Source organism: Camellia sinensis, chromosome 12, assembly GCF_055761805.1.
Source record: "Camellia sinensis isolate YWXY chromosome 12, ASM5576180v1, whole genome shotgun sequence".
NCBI classification, from domain to species: domain Eukaryota; kingdom Viridiplantae; phylum Streptophyta; class Magnoliopsida; order Ericales; family Theaceae; genus Camellia; species Camellia sinensis.
The window spans coordinates 144,352,117-144,377,654 of record NC_138972.1 but is presented as its reverse complement, the minus strand read 5'-3'; the positions used below and the strand labels follow the sequence as shown (position 1 = coordinate 144,377,654).

Genomic DNA, 25,538 nt, shown 5'->3' with positions numbered 1-25,538 from the left:
GTGTACGGGAGAAGTTGAAAAGGGTACTGCAGTAACTATGCACATGTTGTATCTATAATTATCTGTATGAGGGGATTTTAAATGCTGATTAGAGAAGTTTGACCAAATCAATAAATGCAGGCATGTGGAAAAAACACGTGGATTGAAAAAAAGTAATAAATGTTGATCAGAGGATATATATGTGAATTGTGATTTTTAAATGTCTTCTTTTTTTTTCTTTTTTATATTAAATTAAAGTTTAATATTTTGATAATAATCATATGTGTTGGACTTTTCAATGAATTAAACGTCTTGTTTTTTTATATTATATTAAAGTTTAATATTTTGATAATAATTATATATGTTGTACTTTTCAAGGAATTTTTTATACTTGTTCTTAATGTATTGAAATATTATTATGAGGGATAATAATCATATGTGTTGGGACTTTTCAAGAAATTCATATGTGTTGGACTTTTCAATGAATTTTTTTAATACTTATTCTTAATGCATTAAAGTGTTCTTATAAGAGTAAGGCTTGGGGGTTGTGAGAAATTAATAAATGTTAATATTTTTTTTTAAATCAAAAAATCAAGAAATTATATTAGGATATTGGAACTCCAACAAAACTTGTGGGTTAGAGATAGATATAAATAAATAGATAGATATAGATATAGATATTTATATTTGTTTTAAATTTTTTTTAGTATACAAATTATTTGTTTTGGATAAGGTGCTGCAGTAATTATGAGAGAAGTCAAAAAGTCTTGTAGGTTGAGAGAAGTTAATAAATGCTGAGGTTAATTTTTTTTTTAAATAAAAAATTAGAAAATTAAGATTGACATATTGGAGCTCCCACAGACCTTGGGGGTTAGAAACCCCCTTTTGCTTAATATATAGTATAGATAGATATAGATAGATAGATAGATTTAATAAGAATTTATATTTGTTTTAGATATTTTTTTAATATATAAATTATTTTTTAAAATTTTTTATAAAAATAATTTAACAATCTCATCACTAACCATAGTGCCTGAGAAAAGTTGAAAAGGATGTAGTAGTAAGTATGAGAGAAGCCAAAAGGGCTTATGAGTTGGAAAAAGTCAATAAATGCTGAAGTTTTTTTTTTTAAAAAGTAATCAAAAAATTAAAAAATTCATATTAGGATATTGAAACTCCCATAAATTTTTTAGATTAAAAATCTCTTTTCCCTTATATAATACTAGTCTATCACCCATGTTATGCACGGGATAATTATATATATTTATATTTGTTTTAGATTTTTTTAATATATAAATTATGTTTTTAAAGATTTTTTATAAAATAATTTAACACTCTTATCACTAACCATAGTGTATGGGAAAAGTTGAAAAGGGTACTATAGTAACTATACACGGATTGTATCTATAATTATTTGTATGAGGGGATTTTAAATGCTGATTAGGAGATTTTGACCAAATCAATAAATGCAGGCATGTGGAAAGACATGTGGATTGAAAAAAATTAATAAATGTTGATCAGGGGATTTTGACTAAATCAATAAATGTTGAGTTTTTTTTTTTAAATAAAAAATTTTAAAAATTCAGATTGGGATATTGAAACTCTCACAGGCCTTGGGGGTTAAAAATACCATTTTGCTTAATATATAGTATATATATATATATATTATAAGATAAGAGAAATAAAGTGCTATATTATTATAATCGAGGAGATCTTATAAAAAAACGTGTAGACATGAATGTCGTCATATTTTATGTTGTTTACAATTATCTATATATGTGGATTGTGATTTTTAAATTTTTTTTAAATGTCTTCTTTTTTTTCTTTTTTATATTGTATTAAAGTTTAATATTTTGATAATAATCATATGTGTTGGACTTTTTAAAGAATTAAATGTCTTTATTTTTTTATATTATATTATATTAAAGTTTAATATTTTGATAATAATCATATGTGCTTGACTTTTTAAGAAATTTTTTTTATACTTGTTCTTAATGCATTAAAGTGTTATTATTGAGGGATAATAATCATATGTGTTGGGACTTTTCAAAGAATTCATATTTGTTGGATTTCAAAGATTTTTTTTATGCTTGTTCTTAATGCATTAAAGTGTTATTATGAGGGTAAGACTTGGGAGTTGGGAAAAGTTAATAAATGTTAAGATTTATTTTTTAAAAAAAATCAAAAAATTTAAATTAGGAGATTGGAACTCCCACAAAACTTGGGATTAAAAACTCTTTTTTACTTAATATATAGTATAGATATAGATTATTTCCATAAAATTCTAATGACGCCCATAGTAATTTGGTAAATAAAGGGTTGTGATTGAGACCCCTCAAGCCCTCACCCCCACCAGTCCTCCCACACACGTGGGCTAGTGATCAGGGGAAAAGAAAAAATATATATATATATATATATATATATATTTGGGTTGAAATTAAAAAGTTTATTTGGGTTGTCTTTTCAATTTTTTTGGACTTTTATGAAAAAAAATTAAAATAATTGTAATTTAGATGTGACATTTTATCTTATTAATTTTTTAATTTATTTTATCTTTTAGTGATTAATTTAATCTCAGCCATGATTGTCAAACGAAATCTTAAATCACATTTCCAAAATGGCCTTGTTTGGTTTGGCTTTGAGAAAAAGTTTTTGGAGAAAATTTTTGAAAATTTTGTTTGGTTTGTAATTTTTTTCAAAAAATTTCCAAAATTACTTTTTCTCTCTCCTCTCTTCTTTTCAATCATTTTTTCTCTCACATATATCTAATCAATTATAACAAAATATCAAATCATCTCAAACTCCCAAACTCTAAAATTATTTTCAAAATATACAACTAAACAAATTACAAAAATTTCTAAACTCTTTTTTAAAAATATTTTTTAAAAATTTATCCCTCAAAATCAAACCAAACAAGGTCATCTCTCTATATTTTAACCGTTGTTTCGTAATAAGAAAAAACTCAATTTACATTTTTCAAAACAATCCTGGGTAGTCTAATATTTTACATTATTTATTACATTACATGTGTCATATCATCTTTTTAAAATCAATAAAATATTAAAATTAACGTATTTTAATCAATAAAAATAAAATTAGAATAGTATGGCTCCGTTTGGGAAGAGTTATTTTAGATTTTTTAGTTATTTTAGTCACAAAAGACAAAATAAACTATTTTAGTCACAAAAAATAAAACATCACATCTAACTCATAATCATTACACTCTTCTCTTACCAAAAAAGTCAAAAAGTCAAAAAGCTTATTGCCTCCTTTATTATTATGATGGTTGAGATTAATTTATTTCACTAAAATATAAAATAAATTAAAAATTTAATAAAATAAAATATTATATTTAAATTATAATTATTATATTTTTATTCTCACAAAGTTATAAAAAATTTTAGAAATTATCTTAAATAATTTTTTTTAATCAAATTAAAATAATCAGAAAAAATTAAAAAAATCATATGAAAAAAAAAATTTCCCAAACTTATAATTTTTTCCAAAATATCAGTGTAGTTGGGTCTAATCAGAAGTCACATACATCACACTCCCACACAATCAAAATCCGCTGCACAAAACGCATATCGTAGTCTAATGTCTGCATCAACTGCAGATCACCACGTCACCTCCACAACCTTACAGCCTGGCTTTCTCACTTCACAGCCCAATCATGTCCTTCCACGTCCCACCTTCCGCTGTGTCTAAATTTGATAAAGGTTGTTTTGTGTACTATAATGGCCTGCCACTGCCAGCCAAACTTTTTTTTTTGACTTTTTTTTAATTATTTTATAAAATAAATTAAAAAAATTAATAAAATAAAGCATCACATTTAAATCATAATTTTTTTTATTTTTTTTATAAAAATTAAAAAAATCAAAAAATTTATCACAAACGAGACTTTTTAATCCCATATTAAACTAATTAAGCTTAGTTTGGGAAGTGAATTCCTTTTAAATTTTTTTTGACTATTTTGTCTAGGACTAAAAAATTTGGTTTGAAAAGTGTTTTTGACTTTTTTTTGACTTTTTTAATTTTTTTATGAAAGAAAGAATGTAAAGATTATGTGTTGGATATGATATTTTGTCTTATTAAGACTAAAAATTCTATTTTATTTTTTATAATTATTTTAGTCCCAACCCACCCAAACCCACTTCCCAAATAATGGCTTACAAAACTAAAAAGTTAAAAAATTAATTCACATCTCAAACGAATTCTAAATTAAATTTTTTTCTTAGTAAAAAAAATATATAAAAACTATAAAAATGACCTGATTCAAATAATTTAATGAATAACTTATTTATAATATTGTCAAACGAGCTTTAAAGTTAAAGATAATAACTTCACAGCCTCACAGTTTAATTGGCTTTCTCACTTAGTAATTTAAACAATTCATATATAAATAAATAAATAAATTATTTATATAAAAAATTAAATTAATTAACATGAATTATTATATTATTAGATATTTTTATCTATACAATCAACATTTTTTTTTAAGAATATATCGTTCATTTATTATAATATATAAAAAAATGTTTTAGATCCTAATAAATTTTTTATAATTTTATCTATAATGATATGAAATTATGGATCAACTTTTAATTTGCCGTACACTTAAACCTACTCGTTTACCCCATCATTATGACTATATAGAATTTCAAATGTGAATTTTTAACAATAATCTAATATATATATATATATATATTATTTATTCAAATAATTACTTTGTATTTTTTATTAATTTAATTTTCTACATACATATTATCGTCAGTCTGTTCAATGACATGAACTGTTGAGAAGATCATACATCAACTTACCAACTTCACTTGTGAAAAGTTGACAGCTGCAACTTTAGCAAATTTGAACTTGACACCTCTGCATCTCCAGCTGTCCGCTCCATGCCAATATAAAGCACACCTCCTCCCTACTCCCTCTCCTCACAATCCTGTCTCTCTCTCTCTCTCTCTCTCTCTCTCTCTCTAAATCAATTATACAGAGTCAGAGTTGAAAAACCTTGAAAATGGGTTTTACTCTCATACTGTTTCTCTTTCTCACCATCATAGTGGAACCTTCAATCTCAGCTCTGGTGAAGCAACCACCAGTTTTGCTGAACTACCACAACGGGGCTATCCTCAAAGGAAACATCACCGTCAATTTCCTCTGGTACGGCCACTTCACCCCTTCCCAACGCTCCATAATCGTCGATTTCATCCACTCTCTCTCCTCCTCCACCCCGCCACCGCCCTCCGCTGCGTCCTGGTGGCGCACCACTTCCAAATACACCTCCGGCGGCGCCTCCTCCTCCCTCCTACTCGTCGGAAACCAAATCCTCGACCAAAACTACTCCTTCGGCAAGTCCCTCAAGAACGCCCAGCTCGCAGCCCTAGCTTCCAAACTCGGCCGAGTCAACTCAGTTAACTTTGTTCTCACGGCGGCGGACGTCGCTGTTGACGGGTTCTGCATGAGGTGCGGGACTCACGGGTCAACTCCGGGGAGGAAAAATCGGTTCGTTTACGCCTGGGTTGGGAACTCGGAGACTCAGTGTCCGGGTCAGTGTACTTGGCCTTTTCACCAACCCGTTTACGGTCCCCAGACCCGGCCCCTGGTGGCTCCGAACGGCGACGTCGGCATCGACGGCGTGATCATCAACCTCGCCACCGTCCTCGCCGGCGCCGTCACCAATCCCTTCAACAACGGCTACTTTCAGGGCTCAGCCGCAGCGCCGCTGGAGGCGGTTTCTGCTTGCACAGGGGTTTTCGGATCCGGTGCGTACCCGGGATACGCTGGTCGGGTACTTGTGGATCAGACTACGGGGGCGAGCTATAATGCGCACGGGGTGAATGGGAGGAAATACTTGCTACCGGCTATGTGGGATCCACAGACGTCAATATGCTCGACGCTTGTTTGATGTGAGTGAGAGGAATGATTCAGCGTGGGCATGTGTACGCATGTAAGAAATGAAAGGAGGTGGGACTTGATTTGTAGTTTTGTGTGACGTGTAAATTTGGGTTCCCTTTTTAAAAAATGCAAAAAAAAAAAAAAAAAATGTAATGACATGATAAAAAAAATATGAATATAAATATGGTGTAAATGTTTTATAAAGAAAAATGGATAATTATGTAGGATTTTGATAATTTTATGTTGACGGCTTGTGATAAATTTAAAAATTAAGTTAATATTTATATGATTTAAGGAATTAAAAAAATCATAAATTAATCATAAAATTTATTTTTGTAATATATATAATATATGAACTTATGAAAGCTAAGAGCAACCTCATCAAACTCAGTAGAGTCATTCTCCGACTAAGCTAGCAAGATAAACTCTAAAAAATCAAGCGCATCAATCTCGTTACAAGCGTGTCAAAATTTAAGAGTGTTATAGTATTTCGTTATAATAAACGAGTTACTGTACATCGTTATTTATTTATTTTTTATTTTTTTTCCGCCAAACTCTACCTTTTTCCTCTTTCGCACCAAAACTACATAGCGGCAACCACTCCATAGCATCTGCTTTTACCATATTTGAAACTCAAGTTCTCTCCCTTTCTCTCTCCCTCTGTATGTGTGTATGTTGGAAAATGACTTTTGTGTTACTTTATTTTTTGTTAACTTTGAGTATTAATTAAGTGGGACCCCAAGCGTTATGTTTAACGTTTCTAATTAGATTCATGTTTAATGTTGCGTAGTGAATAAATTAATGTATTTGGTTGTTCAAAATCATTTTCGGACGAATAAGAATTCAACGCGCGTTTTCGGCTTCATAGAACTAGTTTTTTTGAGGTTTCCTACAAATTTGTAAAATGTGCTTGTCCCATATTGAAAAAGCTTGAGGTTTTGAATGGGTTTATATATCTTAACTTGAGACACTCGGGATGGGTCCCAATGAGCACGCAAGTTTGTGGAAGGGTGAGGTTATGGGTGAAGTGGGCTAGACTCATTGGACCCAAAATTAAAACCACACGCGCGCCGCCACCGCCGTCCGTCCGGTTGGGCGACCTAGGCCTAGGAACGGGTGCATGGTGTGAAGTTGGACTTGTCCAGCTCAATACTCATATATTTGGGCAAAAAACTTTTGTAATTGATTTTTTATTTTTAATTTTGGTTTCAAAATTCAAAATAAATTGGTTCAAAATTATTTCTTCACCCAAACAGGTCCCTAACAAGTTCAACCCACCCGAACAGTTCAATGGGTTCAAAACAGGTTCAACCCGAATTAAATCTGTTCCAAACAGATTCAAATCTGTTGGTGCCTTTTCAATATGTCCGAACAGGTTTTCTACCTGATCGAACAGCCACCAAACTGCTTATAAAAAGCCAGCCTTCTAGCAATTTTGAATATATATTTTTCCTCAGATTTTTGTCTCTCTTCTCCCCTTTCTGTCTTCCTATTTTCTGTATTTATTTAATATTTAATTTTAGGAAAAGAAAGAAATAGTTTCAACAAAGTTTTGGTTCACAAGACTTGAATTTGTAGTGCTGCAAATTTAAGTGCTAGTTATTGCATCCTGGGAAGTAGACGCCGGTAAAACTCTAAGCACCGGAGTGAGGGCGAAATCTACTTTAAGGAGATTGTGTCCAACACAAGTCTCGACATTAATTTCTGTAAGCATTTAATTCAGGAAATAATTTATAATTATTTTCTCAATTATTTTATTTTACAGTATTATTTATTTAATTTATACATTTAATTTACACACATACACCTTTGTGGGTTCTAACAATCTTAAAGTAGATTTTTTTATTTTTATTTATTTTTGCGTTAGACAGACAAATATTTTGTTTCGAAAAATTAAATAGTAGTAATATCTTGTTCAATCTCTTAAATAATAGTAATATACTGTTTAATGATTTCTTTGATAACATAATATTAATATATTGTTTATCATTGGAATTTTGTTACAAAATATTTTTTCTGTATATTTTGTGTGTATTTTCTTTTATGTATAAATTTGTTATTGGTATAATTTTTATTTTGTCAGAATTATGACAATTAAAATTAACAGTACTGAGACTGTTATTAATCAAACCCCCACACCTGTTGTGCCAGTGATGACTCCAGCAGTACCGGTAAATCATGGGGGAGAAGGCAGAAAAATTCGATGGTAATGATTTTAAAAAATGGCAACAAAAGATGATGTTTTATCTTACCACATTGAATTTGGCTCGCTTCACTCATGAAAAGGCACCGGTACTGAACGAGAAAGAAACTGACCGGCAAGTAGTTTCCGCAGTCGATGTATGGAAACATGGTGATTTCTGTGTCAAAACTACATCCTGAATGGGTTGGACAATACACTGTCCAATGTGTATAGTGTGAAAAGCATAGCTAAAAAATTGTGGAAATTTCTAGATTATAAGTATAAAACAGAGGACACCGGTATAAAGAAATTTGTTGTCGGTTATTTTCTGGATTTTAAAATGATGGATTCCAAAACGGTTATTAGCCAAGTTCAAGATCTCTAAATAATTTTCTGTGACATACATGAGGAATGGATGGTTCTCAGTGAATCTTTTCAAGTAGCGGCAATCATTGAAAAATTGTCACCATCTTGGAAAGAATTCAAGAATTATCTGAAGCATAAGCGCAAGGAGATGAAATTGGAGGAACTGATAGTGCGGCTCGGAATTGAGGAGGGCAATCGAGGTTCCGACAAGCATTCAGGAAACCATATCATGCACGCTAAAGCAAATGTTGTAGAACATGAACATAGGTCAAAGTTCAATAACAAGAAACGGAAGCATAATGGCAATGGTCCTAAACAAGGATCCATAACAAGATCAATAAAGGGATCAACAACGTGTTCAACAAAAGGTTTAAAGAAAAATGTTTTGTGTGTGGCAAAGATGGACATCGCGCTAAGGATTGTCACGTTCGCAAGGACGGAGAGAGTTCAAGCAAAAAGCCAGCACAAGCCAACATAACTGAGGATTTTTATCTTTCTGATGGAGTGGCAAACATCAATCTTGCTGTAGTAGTCTCTAAAGCAAATTTGGTGGGCAATCCAAGGAATGGTGGGTGGATACTGGAGCAACCCGCCATATCTGTGTAGATAAGAAGATGTTCACAACCTACAAAATTGTGGAAAGTGGGGAATAACATTTTATAGGAAACTCCTCCACTTCAATTGTAGAAGGACAAGGAAAGATTGTGCTGAAAATGACCTCGGGGAAAGAACTCACTCTTAATGATGTACTCCATGTGCCAGAGATTCGCAAGAATTTGATTTCTGGGTCATTGTTGATCAAGAATGGGTTTAAATTAGTCTTTGAATTTGATAAAGCTATACTCTCCAAGAGTGGAATGTATGTGGGGCGAGATTACATGAGTGATGGGCTTTTTAAGCTCAATGTAATAACTATCGTATCGAATTTGGCTTTTAATAATAAGAACACATCTTCTGTTTATATTGCTGAGTCTTCTTTCTTATGGCATGGTAAATTCAGACATGTTAATTTTAATTCTTTGCGTAGACTTGTTGCTTTAGAATGTTTACCTAACTTAGAATTTGATCATAATCATAAATGTGAAATTTGTGTTGAGGCAAAACTCACTAAAGCATCATTTAATAAAGTTGAAAAAAGTATTGAATCTCTAAGTTTAATTCACAAAGATATTTGTGATTTAAAATTTATTCAAATTAGAGGAGATAAGAATTACTTTATTATTTTTATTGATGATTGCACTCGATATTACTATGTTTACTTGTTGAGAAGTAAAGACGATGCCGTAGAAACTTTTAGGCAATATAAACTTGAGGTTGAAAATCAATTTGGCAAAACTATTAAGATAGTAAGGAGTGACAGAGGTGGTGAGTATGATGCACCATTTGAAGAATTTTGTTCTGAACATGGTATCATTCACCAAACCATTGCACCCTATTCTCCTCAGTCAAATGGAGTTGCTGGGAGAAAGAATCGAACCCTTAAAGAGATGATGAATGCCATGTTGATTAGTTCAGGGTTACCTTAGAACTTGTGGGGGAAGGCGATTTTGTCTGCTAACTTTATCCTGAACAGGGTACCCCACAAGAAACTCAATTAAACACCTTATGAATTATGGAAAAGTCGACGACCTACCTATAATTACCTTAAAGTTTGGGGGTGTTTGGCCAATGTGGCAGTCCCTAGTCCCAAAATGACTAAGATAGGACCAAAGACCATTGATTGTGTGTTCATTGGATATGCCAATAATAGTAGTGCATATAGATTTTTAGTTCATAGATCTGAAAATCAGGATATGCATGTAAACACTATTATTGAATCAAGAAATGCATCGTTTTTTTAACACATTTTTACTAGCAAGGAAATTGAAGATAAAAGTTCGAATAAAAAAACTTTTTGATATTTCTATGGGTAGTAGTGAAGACCACAATGATAATGAATCAGATGAACCTAGACGTAGCAAGAGGCTAGGATCTTTAAATCATTTGGTCCATATTTTTTGACATACCTGTTAGAAAATGAGCCTCAAAACTTCAAGGAAACAATGTCAAGTCCTGAAGCTCCATTATGGAGAGAGGCTGTGAATAGTGAAATTGAATAAATACTGTAAAATCATACTTGGGAACTGGTGGATCTTCCACCAGGAAGTAAACCTCTTGGATATAAGTGGATATTCAAGAGAAAAATGAAAGCAGATGGTTCAATAGATAAATACAAGGCTAGGCTTGTTGTTAAGGGATACAGGCAGAAGAAAGGCCTTAATTATTTTGACACCTATTCACCAGTGATAAGAATAACATCCATTCGCATGTTGATTGCGAATGCAGCTTTGTATAATCTAGAAATACATCAAATAGATGTTATAACAACTTTTTTAAATGGCGAGTTAGATGAGAAAATTTATATGGATGGATCAACTAGAAGGGTTTTAAGTTCCTGGCTAAGAGAAAAAGGTTTTTAAACTTGTCAAATCCTTTTATGGATTAAAACAAGCTCCGAAACAATAACATGAAAAATTTGATCACGCTATGTTTTCGGATGGTTTTAAGATAAATGAATGTGACAAATACGTCTATGTTAAAAGCACAGACAAAGGCTATGTCATAGTTTGTCTTTATGTAGATGACATGCTCTTTATTGGAAGTAATAATGACATGATTAAATCCACATAAAAAATGTTGAACAAAAAATTTGACATGAAAGACCTGGGAGTAGCAGATGTAATTCTAAAAATAAAAATTACTAGAACATCTAAAGGATATGCTTTATCTCAGTCTCATTATGTTGATGGAAAAATTTGGAAAGCATAACAACCGTCCTGCTAAAACTCTTGTTGGCATTAGTCTTCATTTGTCAAAAAATACAGGTGTGGGCATATCACAATTAGAGTACTCTCGAATAATCGGAAGCTTGATGTACTTAATGAATTGCATTAGGCCAGATTTAGCATATATTGTAAGCAAATTGAGTAGATACACAAGTAATCCAGGGTCCGATCATTGGAAAACGATAATTAGGGTACTTAGGTATCTAAGACATACTCAAAATTATAGTTTACAATATACCAAATATCCAGCAGTACTCGAGGGGTACAACGATGCAAATTGGATATCGGATACTAAAGACTCAAAAGTCATTAGTGGATATATCTTTACCCTGAGAGGTGCTGCAGTCTCTTGGAAATCCTTCAAGCAGACATGTATAGCAAGGTCGACAATGGGATTTGAGTTTATCGCATTAGATAAAACATGAGAAGAAGTAAAATGGCTTCGTAATTTCTTAAAAGACATTTCAATGTGGCCTAAACCTGTGCTAGCTATATGCATTCATTATGATAGTGAAGCAGTAATAGAACGGGTACAAAATCATATGTATAACGGTAAGTCTCGACACATTCGTCGAAGAAATAATACTGTTAGGCATTTGCTTTCATATGGAATAATTTCCATAAAATATGTAAACTCAAAGGAGAATATTGTGGATCCATTGACTAAAGGGCTAGCCAGAGAGCAAGTGTACTATTTATCGAGGGGAATGAGATTAAAGCCTATTGCTTAAAAGTCACCATAATGGCAACCCAACCTAGTTGACTAGAGATCCCAAGATCTAGGTTTAAAGGGACAACCGAATTATGGATGACTTCACGAATCACTAAGGAGGTTTACTCCTATCCATTTCTATGATAAGAAGAGTGATACCTGCAGCGTTAGTAGGATAAGCTTTGCTTTTAATGATTCTTATAGCTTGGACATCCAATTGGGGTATAACAAGATACTCTTAATAAGAAATTACCTATATGAGTGTGAACTGGGCCGGTTCTATGAGAATTGAGATGGCTAAATTCTCTAGAGCACTCATGAATTACCAAGCGTTGTTCAGGACCAAATTGAACACAACCGTAAGAATCAAACTGTGTTTGCAGATACACTATGTGTAGTCTAGTGTCTTGGCTTACACAAACAGCTGAACAGTTCAAGGTATCGCGTCCACTGGTTGGCCAGTAAGTCCGATAAACTTTCACTAGAGGAGGTTCAAAGCCAAAAGCTACCTATCTCGATGTGGTGTATCTTCTTAATGTACTCTTTCTTTGTCTGCATCTTGTTGCATGTTCGTTCTCATGAATTCCATTCATGTGGGGGATTGTTGGAAAATGGCTTTTGTGTTACCTTATTTTTTGTCAACTTTGAGCATTAATTAAGGTGGAACCCAACGTTTCTAATTGGGTTCATGTGTAATGCCGCGTAGTGAATAAATTCATTTATTTGGTTGCTCAAAACTATTTTCGGATGAATGAGAATTCAACGCGCGTTTTTAGGTTCGTAGAACTAGTTTTTTTTTGTGGTTTCTTACACATTTGTGAAATGTGCTGGTCCCACAATGGAAAAGCTTGAGGTTTTGAATGGGTTTATATACCTTAGCATAGGATACTTGGAATGGGCCCCAAGGGGAACCCAAGTTTATGGAAGGGTGAAGTGGGTTAGACTCATTGGACCCAAAATTAAAACCACACGCGCGCGCCGCCACCACCACCGTCCATCCAGTCGGGCGAGCTGGGCCTGGGCTTGGGCACGGGTGCGTGGTGTGAGGTTGGGCTTGTCCGGCCCAATACTTATCTTTTTGGGCCAAAAAATTTTGTAATTTATTTTTAATTTTTAATTTTGGTTTCAAAATTTAAATAAATTGGTCCAAAATTATTTCTTCACCCAAACAGGTCCCTAACAGGTTCAACCCACCCGAACAGTTGTAGACCGCCCAGAACTCCACTCCGCGCTCGAGGGTGTGAATTGTAGTTCTTAGCTACTACAGTTCGGACTTGTGTCACGATTTTGAATCTAATCTCACAAAGTGCAATGTAAGACTGATAAATCAACAAAGAGTCTAAATCCGGCAAATCGTTTTGGAAAATCGATTTTACTCAAAAGTGCCAAACATGGACTGCTTTGCCAGATTTCAGAGTTGCCACCTAAATATTTTATTTTGAAAAATTTAGGAAACCCTGACTCATGCCTAAGGCCACGTGTCCGCCATCACCAAAGTTGCCTCGGCTCGGGAACTTGGGTACGAGAGGGGAAGGTCATGCAATGAGCACCCCCACTCGCCCGATCAAAGATCGACCTTTACTAACATGATATGTTGTTTTTGAAAACACATGCGTTCTTATTCCGGTTATTAATCTAGAATTACTATGTGATGCGCACAACATACAAGTATAAACTAAATCACTCAAGTTGGAACAAAACATCTCATGTTTGTTTGTTTGTTTGAAAATGGTTTGAAGATGCTACTCGCAAGTAGGCTAAGTCGTAGATTTTGCCACCCACAAGTGGGCTTAGAAAACATGGTGATTTGCCACTTCAAGTGGGCTTAAAACGCACATTTTGATGAATTGTCCAAATTTAAGCAATGAAGTCTTCATCCGCAGGTATTCATGCAGTTAATCATTTAAGTAGTTAGCCTCATGGCAAGCATGCTATCATGGCAGTATGCAATCACACTCATGCAATATGTTAAAGTGTAAACACTCACAGTGTACTCCGAGCCAAAAAAGAAGCTAGTTAGTAATCAATGCATGATCTTAGCTATGCCAAGAATGCCTAATGCAACACATGCAAAAATGTAACTAAGATAGACTCGGCTATTCTAAGATGTCATGTGAATACAACTTGATAACATTTATTCGAATTGGTATTGAAAAACAATGCAGTTTGTATGATGCGCCGAACCCGGTGCATATAAGACAGATGAATGAATGCAAACATGCAAGCATAAGGATGCTAATTGAGATATGCCCTAAAACTAACCATCGAAAGTTGATAAGTAAAAGGGAGAAAGAAATGGGGTTGAAAGACATGCATCACACACACGCACGCTTATTACAAAATTTTTCCTCTCGACGGAGGGTCTGAATAATAAGCTAATTAGCTAATCTAAGCTAATTAAACTAATTATTACAAGTAAACTAATTAACTAATTCTAGCTAATTAAATATTACAATCCAAATTGAAACAAATAGCTAATTGCATTAACTACTCAAGTACAAAACCAAAGCATTAGCTAGCTAAGTAAAGAAGCTAAGTAAAGCAGTAAAAGGAGAGGTCCTCAGGGCGAGAAGTGCATGCATGCTCGGTCACCTCGTTCAGAAATTCATTGCGATGCCCCAACTTGCCTCTGTTTGCATTTGTTCTCAAAACAATGCACAAGCCTCCAGATAGCTTCTACTCTAACATGGAGACCTCCAGGAGCATTGCCGACCACTTATTTGTGGTGTAGACCACCTGCCGACCACTTACATTTGCTGCAGACTAGAAAAAGTGGTCGGCCAGCCACTTTTACTGGTCTGCCGACCAGAAAATTCTACACAACTCCATTTTGCTGCAACAGAGAACAAGAAGGGGCACAACAATGTATTTGCAAGGTATGTGTGCACAACCACCCTCCTTATCATTTCTTAAGCTCAAGGGAATGTAGTTCTCGACTCTTGGGCCACCAAACGAGCATCGCAATGCACGATGGCCGAGAAGCCAAGTTTGCACGAATCAATGTGAATGAATGCACACATAACACATAAGGGTCTTAACCTCTATCATGCATGATCAAGAGGGTCGACGACCGAGAAATGAGGCACGTTTTATCACTTCAAGTATGAAACGTCCTTTGTTTCTCGTGTTTGGATTAACACTCAACCCAAACACATGCAATACAACATGATCAACTTATCAATGCTAATAGCATGCAAACTTAATGCAATGCATGCAAACATAATGCAATGCAACAAGTATGCAAACACAATGCAAACAACAACATTCCACACAACATGCAAACAACATGAGCATGTCAAGTTAGAGTCCTTAAGCATGAAAGCTAGTGAAGGATACAACACAAGGGGGTATGTAATACCATGCTTAATGGACCAAACCAACCCTAAACAAACCTTATGCATGCCAAACAGTGGCCAAAATACTCTCAAATGATGGCATGAAAAGCAAGATAATGCATGCTCATGCATTGGCCCATCAACTAAGCGTAAGAGTAAAACTCTCAAATATGATCAAGAAGTGACAATCATGGAAGTGTGACAACACTATATGCTCTGAAATCAAGTATGAAATGATGCCAAACCACTCAATCAACACAAGTATAGCATGCAAGAAGGCCTAAGGCACAAGGCCACCAAGATGGACTACACAAGAGGCATGCAATACATGGCACAAATGACTGAACCAGCCATGGACAGAGCTCAATTAGGTCAAAACAAAGACCAAAACATGCTAAGACGGGAGCTCACAAGTCTAGACAAGCATGCATACACATTAGGCCATAAGCAAGGCACAAAGGCATAACCCTTAAAGACACTTAAAGAGTGAAAGAAGTGAGAATATGGCAATGTTATATGCTCTGAAATATCATATTAAATGATTCCAAATCATGTACATGTCACAAATGAAGCATGCTAGGAGGCTCAAAGCTTAAAAGTAGCATAGGCACTTGCACTATAGCTATGCAATACATGAACCATATGGCCAAGACAACCTAAAACAGTCCTAAAGCGTGTCAAATCAAGGCTAAAACATGCACTGAGTGTAGCCAAAACAAGCTAGCATGAAGGGCATGAAGCATGGAGTACGTAAGGCCAATAAGGAGGATTACACCACACTTACCAACACCAAGCATGGATGACTTTACTAACAAAAATCAGAGTTATGGCATGACAAAACAAGACCAAAAACACACTGAAATGATAGCCTACAAGCTTGGGCAAGATGGCATACATAATGGCTCATGTTTAAGGCATAAAACACCAACCCTCCAAAGCATTGAAAGAGTGAAAGATGCGAGTGAAGCCATATCATGCAAATAGCTCAAATAAAGAATGCCCAAAGACCTGAAATACAAAGCTAGTCAAGGGCTTTACACTACAACTATACCAAGCAATGCTCAAATGACCTAAAGCACTCAAAACAGACCCAAGGCAGGTCAAAATGGTAGCAAAAACATGCTAGACTCGCAACAAAGATGGCAAGAAAGATAGGCTCCCGAATTAGCTCACAAACAAGACAAAAGGGCACAACTCTTAAACACAATGAAAGAATGATAAACATGAGAGCATGATAGAAGTTTATGGTCTGAAATTACCTACCAAATGATGGCATGCCATGCAAAAGGCTCAAATATGACATGCTAGGGATCCTATAGTGCAAGGCTAGTAAAGCCAAATGCACCAAACATGCATGACCAAAACCACTTAAATCAGGCCTTAAACATGTTAAATCAAAGTCAAAAATGTGCTGGAGTAGAGCATACGCATGCTAGATCAAAAGGCTAAAACAACATATATGCTAGGCTAGTGAACCAAAATTGCACTACAAATGCAAGGAGCATGCAAGAGGCAATCAAACCAACCCAAATCAAAGTTATGACATGTCAAATGATGGCCAAAAACCTGCTGAAATGGAGCCAATACATGCTAGAAAGACATGCTACTTTGCAAGGTTACAAGTAGGTTTACACTACAAGTATAGGAAGCATGCAAGAGGTGACCAGGATAGACCAAAACAGAGTCATGGTAGGTCTAAAAAGTCACAAAAAAATGCTCAAACAAAGCCTCAAGAAGATAGAAATACATGCTCTTTTGATGGGCCATCAACACAAGTAAACAAGAGAAGAGGAGGGGGGACAACCCCCACCCATTTGGGACCTCAAAACCCCCTTTTCACCACTGAAATTCCTTTGGAATTTAGTGGTTTAAAGGCCAAAAAAAGTTGGTTTGAAAGGTGGTAAAAGATGGCTCAATAGGCTTTACAAGCCAAGGAGCAAAAGGGAGGAAAACCCCCTAGCCAAACAAGACACAAACCAACACTATTAGGATTGAAAAATAGAGGAAAAACAAAGGTTTTTGTAGTTCAACACCACCCCAAAAACAGTTTACAAGGTAGTAAAACAAGCATGCAAAGCAAAGGTTTAAAGGGACAAGTGCTTACCCTTGAAGCACCTTGAAGGACAGAAGCAAAACAGGCACAAATCTGAGCTCAAATCACCTTTTGGAGCTCAAACAAAGTCCCAACGAATCTCATCCCAATGGTGGTCAAGTTTGGTTAAGGAAGTGTATGCAAAGAAGAGGTATATCTCCAAGTATATCTCTTACATGCACACAAGGGCAAGAGGGAGAGCAAGCTAGAGAGAAAAGCTGAACTTTAGCTCTGAAATTTGTAGAGAGAGAGAGAAATTTTAGTGTGAGAAGCTCCCACAATTCCTCAAAATGTTCTTCTTCTTCAATATGTGTGATATGGCTTCATATATAGCAAGAATAGAGCTTTGGTCGAAATATCCAAGTTTGGAAATATTTGGAGAAATGCACAGTAGTTGGAAGGAAAAGATCTACAAAAAATCTGAGTTTGCGACCTGCAGACCACTTTTCTGGTCGGCCGACCACTTTTTTGGGTCGACAGGATACTTTTCTGGTCGGCAGGCAAAATTCTACTTTCCAGGTCCAACTTCAAATGCCCATAACTCCTTCATTTGGACTTCTTTGCAAGTCATTCTAGTGTCCAAATTGAAGCCCCGAAAGTAAGCTTTCCAATGGTGGCATCCTTGAATCAAAATTCCAACTGTACAAAAAGTTATGCCTGTTTTGGTGAAGTCACTTGGTTTCGATCCTATTCGGATTTATGCCGAACTTTTCCCAAACTAGTTTTCTTCTCTCCTTTCTCATTTTCTTCAACTCCAAATCCCTAAATAAGGTGTTTTGAAAAAAATTTCAAAGATTCCATCTCTCCTTCATTTATTTCCACTTTGTCCTTGCTCGGTTTACCGAAAAGCGCGACATTTAACAAAATGCGAGCGTCGAAACGTCGTAGGAACCTATTTTCAAAAAAAGTTTTGAAAGAGAGGATCTTAAGGTCTAAAAACCATTCAAAATAACTTTGGTCCAAAAAAAGGATATGAGGTTAAGATTTGACTCTCCTCTTGCCGAACAAATCGAACATTTGCCCTACACATCTTTCATCACCGAGTAAACCATCAGTAACGCTCAAGTCTTAAGAGCGGTCAAAAATGGGGTGTCTACAACAGTTCAAAGGGTTCAAAATAGGTTCAACCCGAATTGAATTTGTTCCAAACAAATTCAAATCTGTTAGTGCCTTTTCAATCTCTCCGAATAGGTTTTCTACCTGTTTGAACAACCACGAAACTGCCTATAAAAAGCCAGCCTTCCAGCAATTCTGAATATACATTTTCCTTCAGATTTTTGTCTCTTTTCTCCCCTTTCCGTCTTCCTATTTTCTGCATTTATTCAGCATTTAATTTTAGGAAAAGAAAGAAAGAGTTTCAAAAAAGTTTTGATTCGCAAGACTTGAATCGGTAGTGCTACAAATTTAAGTGTTAGTCATTGCATCTTGGAAAGTAGACGCCGGTAAAACTCGAAGTACCGCAGCGAGGGCGAAATCTACTTTAAGGAGATTGTGCCCAACACAAGCCTCGACATTAATTTTTGTAAGCATTTAATTCGGGTAATAATTTATAATTATTTTTTGAATTATTTTATTTTTTATTTAATTTATACATTTAATTTACACACATACACCTTTGTGGGTTCTAACAGTGTGTGTGTGTGTGTTGTACTCTAGATTTGGATTAGATTAGATGAATTAGGGTCTGTAATTTTATTTAAGAACCATTAATGGCTCTTTGATTGAATTAAGATGTTTGAACATCATTGAAAATTTGTATGCACAAAATTCTTGTATCACAACTGTTTGATAAATTGCCTCAATGAAAGTGAATGCATATGTTGATATTTTAAAGCTTAGATTACTTGTATATTTTTAAAAACTTTAAAATTGGGTTAAGAAAATTTCTGTCATACTAAGAAAGAACATATATAGTTTGTGATCTTTATGGGTTTTTTTTTTTGTACACATTGTATACATCTATGATATAATTTTAAGATTTTTGTTGAGTAATTACTGCATAAAATTAATTTGCCCCATTGTCTACCACTGTTTAGTTGAAAGTGATCAAGTGTGAAATGTATTGTTGATTGTTCATGTCATTGAATGTAACTCTTAGAGAAAGGATGGATAAAGGTGAATTACTGTGAGAACAAGTAGAAAAAATAAAGGTGAAATGTGTTCAAGTTAAATAACAAATTGAGCCAAAACCAAATGTTTAGCATTTTATGTTTATATCTAATTAAGGCATTAAAACTTTTCTGTTGTCTGAAATCTCAGGCATATAAAGCTAATGTTGTTGACGTGCATAGACAAATGAAACTAAAGAGAAGATAAAATCCTCTCATGTCAAAAGGGCAAGAAATAGTCATCCCCAGCTCTTTTTTTTTTTTAGTTATAATTAAGTCATCATACCTTTGCCTATTATTTAATCTTCAACTCCACTTTTTGGTCTCCGTTTTGTTTAAGTGGAGTAGAAATGAAATAGTGCTTTAAGATTTTAATCTTTCTCAGCATACCATTTTAGAGTATAACAATATAGATAAGCTGTTAAAGGTGTGAAGTGTGGTGAATGTGCTACTTTTCTAATAGATGCTTTGCTGCTATGGTGTGGAGTATCACTGAATTCCTGCACAACCTACATGGCATTTTCTGGCTTGCTGGGAGTTGGCTGTGTTGGTGCCATACTAACACTTTCCAACCTTGTTTGCAGTTTTTGCTAGCATTTGATTGGGTAGTTGCTTCCGTATTAACTCTGTTGGGATGTTAGCTTAGCTAGCTATGATGCTTCCTTATATTAAGCTTTTGTTATGTAATTTTGTTTACATAATAAAATCTTCCTTTTGCCTTTCAAAAAAGAAAAAAAATTAAAATTTTAGTAAACAATTATCAAAACACTCCTTCAAGCTTAACCTTTTACTCAAACTTATATCAACTTGAGTTTTACTCAAAGGGAGACTCAAATTCCTTACTCAAATTCATATCAAATTAAATTTTTGTAACAAAAAAAACTGTTAACTCCTCTTATTTAATCCAACGAAAAATTAACACATGTGCCCTTTTCCCCAAATTTAAGTTAAGGGTTGGAGGTGGTCTTAGTAGGCTTCATTGAATTGATTTTATTTTATATGAAAATGCTAACTTACTGTCTTGTTGGGATGGATTCAATTTGAAATTTTTCGCTCTATCTTGAATGATGGATTCATTATGATTTGATTCACTCTTTCTTATAGGATGGATTAAAGTGCAAACCCCTTATTTACCAATTTTTACATGCCAATTTATGAAGTCTCAATATCTAAACCAAGTTAGCCAAGATGCTGGCCAAGAATCTCAGTTTTCAACCAAAAAAGAATCTGCTTCGAAAAAGTCACGCAATGGCAACTTTTCTAAAGAAGAAGTCAATTTGCTTATATCAGCTTGGCTTAATACTTCCTTGGATGTAGTGCATGGAAATGAGCAAAAAAGTAAGAAATTTTGGAGGAGAGTTGGGAAGTACTTCCACAAGCACAAAACATTTATTAGTGAACGTACTAATAATTCTTTGATGAACCACTGGTTAATCATTCAACTTGGAACCAATAAGTTTTGTGGGCACTTTGCTCAAATTGAATCAATACGTGAAAGCAGTGTAAATAAGCAAGACAAGGTATCAATTACATAAATATTTAAACATTTACCATTCAATATATTTTAAAATTTTGATATATATATATATTCCAGATTGGCAAGGCAACACTCATGTACCAGGAGATTCATAAAACCTCATTTCAATTCGAACATTGTTGGAATGTGTTGAGGCATCATCCAAAATGGTTTGAGACGTACCAAACAAAAAATCGAAAAAGGAGTCGAAATTCCACATCTTCACTTTCAACAGAGTTAGTCAATCTAGAGGAAGATAAGATCTCACGAGATACGCATATACAATTGGAGAGACCAATTGGCAAGAAGAAAGAAAAAGAAAGGCATAAAAAAATTAAAAGCCAAGATACTACAAGTTCTCCAATTGTAGACTTGCTAATTGACATGAAAGAAGAGAGAAAGAAAGGTACTGAGAAAAAACTTGAAATACTTGAGAAATCATATATTATTCACGTTGAAAAAGTTGAATTGGAGAAATTGAAGGAAGAAGAGAGAATCATGATGATGGATACGAGTGGGATGTCTCTAATGCAACAAGAATACTATTATCAGCGCCAAATGGAAATCATTGAGAGTCGAAGAAAAAGCAACATTTCCGAGTAATTTATGAAATTGTTATGTTTTTTGTAACTTTTGACTGTTAGTTTGGTACATTTTGTTTGGATGAAATAGTTAGATACTTTTGGGCTATCTGGTTTCATGATGTAGAAACAGGGTTCTTTTTTGTGACTTTTGACTAAATTAAGGTTTATGTATATTTTGTAACTTTTGACTATATAATATATTGGCATTTTTTAAGTTCTACTTGTTGGAGTTTGGTGCTACAAAGATTATTCTATTTCTCAATAAAAAAAAACATACAGATATTACATAAGTTGATTTGCATTAATATGAAAACATGGCAAATTAAAAACTACAGGTCGATAGACTAGTTTCTTGCATATAGTACATAGGAAATTAGAATGAAATTGAGCTAAACTTGGCTGATTTTGGCTAACCGATTGACCCACCAGTCGTCCGCCTGGATGTCCACCTGGATGTTCACCCAGTGTATTTTCAGCATCCTTTGTTCTACTGCTACTTGTGCTGTTTTGCTGCTATTTCAGGGCTGTTTTGCTGCTGTTTCGGGGCTGCTTTGCGGCTGTTTTCAATATGTCTAACAAATGACTTTCCCGAAAATCAACTTACAAGCTACAACAGTTCAAAAAAAAAAAAAACTTACAATTTACAGCAAAGGTTGTAATCATGAGATGGATAATTAGTACTGAAAGTATTATAAAATGAACATATTAATCATATAAAGCTGTCAAATAGAAAATAGAACAATTTTTACATAGGTTATCTCATAAGTCAAGATCCATGTTACATTGCTATACAATATACATAATCCAAAAAACATCAATGTGAAAAACATATGTAAATATCTTCCTACGATCTCTGATATATCTACAAGTAAATATTTCACAGAAGTATTGACTTGGAAAAAACTTGCCTATTCCAACCCAAGAACAGAACCAACCTAGTGTTTAGGTCCATTCTCATTAATTCCAGATTGGCTATAGATTTGCCTATTCCAGCCTAAGATTGGCTATAGATTTGCTACAAGTGCTCAACCAAATCCGATTGGAGTCAAGAATGAGTTTCTCTATCTCTTATGCGACGATGTTGTTGAATAAATTCCATGATATCAGGTGTACATTCAAGTGACACTTGTGCACGAGGGATTTTATCGATTTGCTCATAATCAATGTTTTGCTCTCCTCCGTCATCTCTTTCATCCTCAATGATCATGTTGTGTAGTATTATACAAGCCTTCATAATATCTTTAAGAGTTTGAAGATCCCATGGTCACACAGGTCCACGCACAATTGCAAAACGTGCTTAAAGCATTCTAAATGCACGCTCTATATCCATTTTATACGCCTCTTAGGCTTCAGCAAAATGTTTATTCTTTTTTCCTTTTGGACAAGGAATTGTTTTAACAAAAGTTGCCCATTCTGGATATATACCATTAGCAAGGTAGTATCCCATGGTATATTCACTTCATTGATGATATAATTAACTCGAAGAGCACGCCCTTAAGAAAGCTCGGTAAATACGGAAGACCATTCTAAAACATTAATATCATTATTAGACCCAGGAAACCCAAAAAATGCATACCATATACAAAGATCATATGATGTTATTACTTCCAAAATAATTGTTGGCTCATATACATGGCTAGTATACATACATTTCCATGCAGTTGGGCAATTCTTCCAGATCCAGTGCATACAATCAATGCTCCATAACATCCCAGGAAAACCGCGACTTTTGCCAACAGCTAGAAGTCTAGCAATGTTGTCATTGTTTGGTGACCTCAAGTATTCATCAGAACAAATTACAACCACTGCTGTGACAAATTTCTTTAGGCTTTTCACTACAATACTTTCTCCAATCCTCAAGTATTCATCCATAAAATCAGCTGCTACTCCATAAGCAAGCATTCTAAGAGCCACAATTATTTTTTGAAGAGAAGGCAAACCGAGCACTCCAGCACCATTTCTTTTCTGGACAAAATATGGTTCATAAGCTTCTACTTCAAATTGAATGCAGAGAAAAAGAGAACGATTCATTCGAAACCTTCTCCAAAATAATTTGGGAGGATATACTGGTTGATCAGCAAAATAGTCAAGAAAAAGCCTTTGATGGCCTTGTAAAGGATTACGCCGAACTCACGTCTTTTACAAGCAACATGTCGTGACTCTGATGAACTCTCGGCTTCCATAGAAGCTATTGTAACTATCTCCAACTCATCGTCGGAGTCGAAGTCATAAAAAATCATGTCTAGAAAATGAAGATCCATTTATAAAAACCTAATGAGGATAGAATGAAAGAAAAATATTTCATTTAGATTGTGAGAATTAGAGAATATATATTATTGTTTATAGTAGGAGAATATGACCGTTTAAAAAATTATGATCGTTGATAAATATAGCCATTGGAATGCATAGCAGAATAATTGAAGAAAATGGTCTAGTTTTGGATTTGGGGTCTTTATGTTTTGCCCGAAACGCACCAGTTGGCCACCGTGTCGGTGACTTTTTAATGATCTGATCCGTTTATATTTTAAAATTAATTGAGTAGATCAACCACAAAAATTTTCAACTCAATCGGAGATCAGCACGATGACTGCCCGAGCCGAACCGCAAGCCTCTGTTTCCTCCAATTTACCTTTACAAAGGAACATAGGAATTGTTTGGCTAGAAACGCCTACTTGATCAAGCCAGCTCATTAATTTAATAAAAAAAGAAAGAATAACAGATATAATAAAAATAATATTTTAATAGGATTGAGTTAGAATAAAGAGTTTGATGAAGTGGGTACTAAAAAGGTAACTAGCTAAAACAACAAAATAGCTTTTTAAGTTATAATCTGACTAAAAATTTGAAGAGATTTGTGTGGATGCTCTGGGTGAATAGTTCATGGTCATGCTAAAGATACAACTTTGTAGAAGGCTGAGCATAAAAATTTTAAAAATCATAAATTGCTCTGGTTCAAACCAAATTACATAGTTTGGTTTAAATAGATGAACGCAATTTGATTCATGATTTTATAACTACGAATTCCATTGAAATCAAATCAGATCGTTTAAATTATATATGTAATTTGTTATCGAATATATATACTACAATATCAAATATATATAAATTGTAACTCTTTACTATTATCGAATATAAGTATATTTTTGTACAATGATAGAATTAGTTTTAGACAATCATGTACATAATTATTAAGTTGTGAATAATATTTTGTGATCATATTGTAAATAATAATAATATTTTAAAAATTTGCGGTTTCAAACTGAACCTAACGGTGGTTTAGTGGTTTGGTTTGAATTGGATTGATTCTAAGATTATCATGGATTTGTTTAGTTTCAAATTTGATGAAATCATAGGTAATAGATTGATATTAATTTATGATTAAACCGAACTAATTTGAATCATGTTCATTCCAACTTTTGTATGCTTTTTTGGGAATGAGTATTTTAGACTTTTAAAAAAGTATTATTGATGATAGTTCTAAAGACTATTAGGCCATCTACCGTCCATCAAATTAAAACACTTTAAAATTCAGCTTCGATCATTTTATCAAAATGATGTTAAATGAAGGGAAAATTAATTTTTTTATAAAATCAAGAGAGATTTATCCTTTCATCAAATTTTGTAGATGGTCGTTGGGCCGGACATCCTCCCAGACAACCGGACTTTCTTTATATGAACGTCAATTTTTGCTTATGGCAGAATGTCTTCCTAGACATCCTCTTGGACAACCGGGCTTGTAACAAGATTTGATGAAAATTTTAAATTTATCATTAGGTACATCATATTAGATCAAACTTTTCGTCAAATTTTTACTCAAATTTGATAAAGCATTGTAGATGTTCTTAATGAGAAATATTAAATTTTTAAAAAAATTATAATTTCAATATATTTTTTAGCATTATTTTTTATTTTTTATTTTTTGAAAAAAAAATATATAT

General features: G+C 34.0%; 2 protein-coding genes across 2 annotated transcripts; one reads left to right on the top strand and one right to left on the bottom strand.

Moving 5' to 3' along the window:
* Positions 1–4,779: 4,779 nt before the first annotated feature.
* On the top strand, positions 4,780–6,090 carry LOC114259672 (protein EXORDIUM-like 2). Its single transcript, XM_028199696.2, has one exon. The coding sequence runs from the start codon at positions 5,003–5,005 to the stop codon at positions 5,888–5,890; it is 888 nt and encodes a 295-aa protein (XP_028055497.2). The 5' UTR covers positions 4,780–5,002; the 3' UTR covers positions 5,891–6,090.
* A 16,555-nt stretch (positions 6,091–22,645) lies between these two features.
* Positions 22,646–23,861, bottom strand: LOC145803953 (uncharacterized). Its single transcript, XM_082897345.1, has 3 exons — positions 23,735–23,861; positions 23,250–23,594; positions 22,646–22,839 (listed from the first exon to the last, which is right to left on the bottom strand). The coding sequence occupies exons 1-3, from the start codon at positions 23,859–23,861 to the stop codon at positions 22,646–22,648; spliced, it is 666 nt and encodes a 221-aa protein (XP_082753471.1).
* Positions 23,862–25,538: the final 1,677 nt, after the last annotated feature.